Genomic DNA, 6,000 nt, shown 5'->3' on the forward strand with positions numbered 1-6,000 from the left:
GATGCTGAGGTGAAGGTTGTGGGGATTCTTAAGGTTGCCACAAAAGTGTCCCTGTTTTTGATCTGGAAGATGTGGTCATCTTAGCCCAGATGTGAATGACAGCATAAGGGTATAGGAGGACCGGCTCTAAGGGACAGGGGAGTGCTGTCAGAAGGACCTTGCTCTAAGCACAGTTCTAGCTATGCTATTTACAGAAGGGCAGGCAGCTATGTGTTCTTCCCCGCCAATGGGGCTGGTTTCGGGTTTGCATTTTGTGGCAGAAGAGGAGCACGGTCAGTTTCATTTCTCTTTATGGTCACTTGGAGCCAGACTTTCACAAGAGCTCAGCTTGGCTGCCCACGGGTGCTGAGCTCTTCTGCCTTGGGACTTTCTGGCCTAGCACAATGCTGCGGCATCTGGGCTGTGAGCCCCACAGAGGGAGGCATTTCCCCTTAAACACAGAGCTGTGTGCACTGCTGTCGCTGAAAACCATTAGCTCAGCTATTTCTATTGCTCTCAGGCTTCACCTTGGGGGCTTCGCCTTCCTGGCTGTACCCCCAGAGGCAGCAAGTTTCACAGCAGACAGATGGAGGGGTACATGCGGCTGCCGCGGTGGCAGGTGTGAGAGTGTCTGAAGGCTGTTGCATGGCTGTATGGGGCAGGGGCATGTCAAGGTGTTAGTAAATGCACTGCATGCAAGCAGTCTGGGCATGTGCTCTGTGACTTTCTTACACACCCCAGAGAACATCCAGGGGGCAGAGGGCCTAGACACCACTGATTAACAGAATTTCAGTTAGGGTTCCAGAAGAATTACAAGGGGTGGGTTTCTCAAGAGACTATTCAGTGAGACTGATATCCCGCTATTCTAAAGCTCCTGCCTGCTCTGGCACCGTAACAGGTAGCAGAGCCTTAAAGGTAGCAGGTCTCGTCCTCCCACTCAGGAGAGCCCAGGCACAAGGGATTCCTCAGCGAGTGTGTGACTGGCAGCTGGTCTCCACACTGCCCCCCTTCTACCCCCAGGGACTGCAGGCCAGACTGAGCACAAAGTAGAGCCGCTCGGAGGCTGAGCAAGCCCTGGCTGCCCAAGAACACAGACAGCCCAAAGGTGGCTTGGGCAGCCAAGGAGCTGGAAGAAGGACTGGCTATGGGGCTGCACATGGCACATGGAGATTCCCAGCTCACTTCAGGGACGTGCAGGAGGCATTGCCTTCCATTGCTTCTGACCTGTCACTGCTCCAGCTGCCCAGTGCATTTGAGTGAGAGAGCGTCTCCTGGTGGCATTTAACATCAGCGCTGTGTGGAGCTCCTTGCCCTCCCTCTTTCCCCCCCTCCCTGCTACTTTGCACAAACCTGATTGGCTGTGAGGGCAGTGCCAGTCAACCCCGCAGAATTAACTCTGACCTGTTGGGGGTGGCACTGAGGAGCAGACTGGGCGGGATGGGGAAGGGTTGAAAGAGGAGACACAGGAACAGGAGGGAAAGAGGCTGGCGCCCTGAGCAAGGGCAGGGAGGGAGTGGCTGGCAAATGGGGACTTTCATAAACTCTCATCCTGGAGCTGAGGGCAGGTAACCGATCCACCATCCTGAGCTCAGCCCACCCAGAAGCACCCAGCTTGGACTGACCCAGGACGGGAGGCGTTTGCATTGGTGCGGGGAGGGGCAGAGAGTCCATGTGTGTCTAGCTAGGGGGCGAGAGAGTCTGTGTAACCTTTCTAGAGATCCTGGCCTGGCTCTACTCCTGGCTTGGCCTGGGTTAGATAAAAGGGTGGTGCTATTGTTAAGGGCGGTGCTTGTTCCCAAGACTACCTCTGACCCCCTAGGAAGGAGGGCTGGGTTTGGGCAGAGGTGCATGGCTAGGAGCTGGGACCCCTCTCCATGGAAAGGCTGCTAGGCCTGGGAGCCTCATTCTAAGGGATACTGTGTTCCCACAACAGAGTGGCTTCTGAGACAGCCTAGAATGGAGATGCTCTCAGAGTAACAGACTCTCAGATCTCCAGGGAGCTGCAGGCCAACCTAACAGCAGAGACTGGCTCCTCTTGAGGCCAAGTTATAGTGATGGTGGGTGAGTGTGTGTGGACAGGTGCAGCCACCTCATGTACAACACAGGAGAAGTCCTGAGTGGGCTGGACCTGCAGGTGTTCCAGCTGCTTTGTGCTGCTGGAGTGAACCTGGGAACTGGGCCCCTGCCATAAGAGCTGAGTGCCTAGACTGGCAGCTGATGTGGATGGCTCATGGACAGCTTAGGCCATACCAGCTGCAAAGCTCCGTGCACAGAGGGGAGCAACTGCATATTGTGGTCTGTGCCAAGGGCCACAGCAAACCTCGGAGCTGGGCTGTGAGAAAGACCCTGCCCCATGCAGGCAAAGTGACCAAGCTCAGCCAAGACACTGATGCTGGTGGCTACGTTTGGCAGAGGATTTGGAGTAGCTGTGCACTCGATATGGTACTGTGGACACAACATACTGCTATACCTTCAGGTGCTGCTCTGAGACCCAGGGCAATGAGCGCTCAGCTACTTTGCGGAGCAGAACAAGCGAGGGCTCCTCCCACTCCTCCCCTTAGCTGCTGCATCGGGGCTTGGAGCAGTGTTGAGCTGGGAATTTGCTGCTGCAGGACCTTTTGAGCCTCACGTCACAGCTGTGGGATGTCAGACAGACAGTGCTAACGAAGGAGGAATTGATCACGCATTCAGCACCGCCTCACATGGGCTGGACTCAACCACCCAGGAAAAGGAGTGATTCCAAACAGCAGAGCCAAGCCGATGTCTCCATCCTAGAGCCAGGAGTTCGGAGCCCAGCTGGCGAGGAGTGAGCAGGGACTGGCCCTGTGTTCTGCCCTCCACAGCCAGCATTAGGGGAGTGGAGGAAGCATGATAGTGGTGACCCTGCGACTGTGATGGGGATACCTCATGCATTTGCTGTGTGTTAGCAGACATTGGTGGCTGAGACTGCGCCCAAGGATGAGGAGCGTGAAGAGCATGCTGGGCCTGGCTGGGAGGGTGTTCCCATTGTGCTCTGCGGGGAATGTGGAGACCGTACAGACAGCGCCTGCCCCTGGAGAGAGGGTCACAGAGTGAGAGTGAAGGAGCGGGCTGGGGAACAGCCAGCCCTGTTTAGAAATGAGCCCAGCAGGCAGGTGCTGGGAATCAGCCGCCCCCAGCAGGACAGCATTGGGATAGTTCAGTCTAAAGCAGACTGTGAAGAGCTACAAAAGGATCTCACAGAGCCGGGTGACTGGGCAACCAAATGGCAGGTGAAATTCAATGTTGATAAATGCAAAGTAATGCCCATTGGAAAACACAATCCCAACTATACATCTAAAATGATGGGGTCTAAATTAGCTGTTACCACTCAAGAAAGAGATCCTGGAGTCATTGTGAGTAGTTCTCTGAAAACATCCGCCCACTGTACAGCGGCAGTCAAAAAAGCAAACAGAATGTTGGGAATCATTAGGAAAGAGATAGATAATAAGACAGAAAATACCATAATGCCACTATATAATGCCATGGGAGTGGGGAGCTGAACGGGGCAGAGTGTTAATCGTGGTGGGGGGATGGGAGGCTGCACAGGACACAGCGTTAACGGCGGTGGAGGGGAGCCATCTATGCTAGGGCTGCTATCAGTGCTGGCAGCAGTAGGCTGCTGTCAGGAACCCCTCGGTGCAGCCAGCTTTTCATGCCCGCAGTCCCTGGCCTTTGGGAACACCCCAGTGGGGGAAGTGTCCCAGAGAAACAGCCTCAGGCCCAAAGCTAGCAGGAGGAAGCTGTGAGGTGGAAGGAGGGAGGCAGGCTGTGCTGACAAAGTTGCGGGCAGGGATGGAGAGTGGGTGAGGCCAGCAGGGGGAGGAAGGATGCTCTGCATGACAGGAGCTGCAGCAAAGGCTCTTGCCCTGCCCCAGTCCAGGCGAGCAGAAGGTCTGCACTAGGGGAGCAGGGAGGAGATTGGAAGAACAAGGCCTACGAGAGAGGCTGGACCAAGCACTGGGAAGTGCTGCTGAAATAACAGGGAGGGCTGGGGAGATGCGGGAGTGGTGGGTAGCCTACTGCTCAAACCACAGCAATGTGTGAGTGATGCTAGCTGCTGTAGGGGGCTGGCTACAGGATGTTGATACTGCCTGGAGGCCATTACTAGGAGGTACCTGCCTTTGTTATGTCCGGGCCTTTCCAGGGGCTGGCTGCAGGGAGCCCTTCTTGCTATCAGATGGAGGAGAAGGCTGGTGTGCAGCAGAACTGCTGTTGGTACTCCCGTCCAGACTAAGAAGGCTCGGGAGCCACAGCTACTCTGCCCTTGAGTGACGGCTCCTACCCTCCCAGCTGCTCACGAGCTCCAGGCTGGGCTCAAAGCTAGGCCTGGTGCAGCCCCAGACTCAGCTCTGAAATCAGTTGCGTCCAGTGCCCTGGACCGGAACAGCTGCTAGTGAGCTGGGCTGCTGTGCCTTGGTCAGTGAAGGCTCTGACCCTGTTCGCTGTGAACGTGCTCAGCAACCCCTTGAACAAACAAGTGACCCTAGCAATGCCAAGAACAGCTGCAAACAAGCCACTCCCTTAGACAGCAACAGCAGGGCCCTGCCCAGGCAGCCCCAGCCCAAGCCCTGCTGGGTCCAAACAACTGAGCACACACAGCCCCTCCTGAGCTCAGAGGGGCAGCAACACGGCACTCGGCTCCCATAAAACTGCACAAGGAGAGGCTGAGGCCAGACTCGTTCATCCTCTGCCCCGCTCCAGAGATGGCTCACTGCACGGGGAAGGGACTCCCCAACCCCCAAGTCCAAGGTGAACGGCCCTCCCATCTGGGGTGCTGATTACAGTGACTGACTCAACGTATTATCAAACATTAACCCACAGGAGGGGCAGGCTGGGTGCTCCAGCCAAGGAGTGTCCCTGTGAACATACAGGCCAGTGAGTGAGGCTGCAGCATGCGTGGTGGGGAGTGCAGGTGAGCGTAGGGGTGGGGGAGCAAGGCTGGCAGGTGCCTGGGGGGTGAGGAGCGAGCATGCCCATACCCCTGGGTGTAGGGAGTGAGACTAGGACAATGAACCCAGGTGTGTGGCTGTCCTGGGGGGAGGTGGCCTGCTCCGAGGTGGATTTTCTCAGGGCTGGAGATGGGCGAGGACCCACATGCTAATGTTCTGAGTGCCAGAGGCTGCAGGGCGGGTTGTGTCACTTCCTGGTTAATAGAAGGCTCTGCCCCAGGCAGGGCACATGAGCAAAGGATCCCAGCCACCTTTGCTATACATGGCCAAGTGCCCCAAGAAAGCCCTGCTGGCTGCCCATACTCCCAACCCATCCCCACCTCAGCACCTGCCCCCAAAGCACCCTTCACAACCAGCAAGGTCTCAGCAGAGCAAATCCCACCCCCGCTAGCTCTGTCTCCCAGCCATGTACCTGAGGGCGTGCGGCCATGCTCCCGTGCACGGTCCCTGGAGCCCCAGAAGCTGTGCAGGAAGCGAGGGCTTCCCTGAGTAATCCTGTTCGAGCAGGATGGGGAAGTGGTGACATTCAAAAAGGAGAAGTACAACTTGGGCTTGTGCAAGTGAGTCAGCGAGCCGGGCGTGTCCCCGGGGCCCGCCTCCGGCTCCCCTCGCCAATGGCAAGCGCTGCAGACATGCAAATACCAGGTGAGCCGGATGACTGTGATCCACAGTGAGGGAAGGAGAGTGCGATGGGGAAGAAGCTCTAGTCACCCAGCTGCAGCTGTCATCATGCCTAAGATCTAGTGCCCTTAAGCTGCAAACTGAGTGAGGGGGACTGAGTGTGCAAAACAGAGGGGTGGGGGACTCAGCATGCACAGTGAGTGAGAGGGCAGAATGTGCACAATGCACCAGGCCTCTTCACCACAGAGACTCTCTGCACACAGCAGCACAAAACCCAGGGCTAAAGCAGAGCTCCAGCCACTGTACGGTGAGCACATGAAACAAGTCAGAGCCAGGGGCCAGAACTCTGAGCTACGCCCTGCACATGCTGCAGGGACCCTGTCCTCTTGAAGCAGGAATGTGCCCAGGTGTGCCCCTAGGGTGTGATTAG

At 56.8% G+C, this 6,000-nt stretch overlaps 1 protein-coding gene across 6 annotated transcripts in view; it reads right to left on the reverse strand.

Annotated features, from left to right (window-relative positions):
• ELF4 (E74 like ETS transcription factor 4) overlaps window positions 1–5,489 on the reverse strand; it is a 38,812-nt gene extending 33,323 nt beyond the window's left edge. For 3 of the 6 annotated variants that reach the window (XM_048865067.2, XM_075132366.1, XM_075132363.1), the window contains exon 1: window positions 5,362–5,450. Coding sequence is in view for 1 of the 6 variants with exons in the window: in XM_075132362.1 (XP_074988463.1) it covers window positions 5,362–5,475 (114 nt within the window). In the remaining 5 variants the exon portion in view is untranslated. Of the gene's footprint in view, window positions 1–5,361 lie in introns of all 6 variants that reach the window. The other 3 variants (XM_075132362.1, XM_075132365.1, XM_075132364.1) reach the window with 3 other exon arrangements.
• Between the last annotated feature and the right edge of the window lie 511 nt (window positions 5,490–6,000).

Source organism: Caretta caretta, chromosome 9 (assembly GCF_965140235.1).
Source record: "Caretta caretta isolate rCarCar2 chromosome 9, rCarCar1.hap1, whole genome shotgun sequence".
In the NCBI taxonomy this organism is placed as follows: domain Eukaryota; kingdom Metazoa; phylum Chordata; order Testudines; family Cheloniidae; genus Caretta; species Caretta caretta.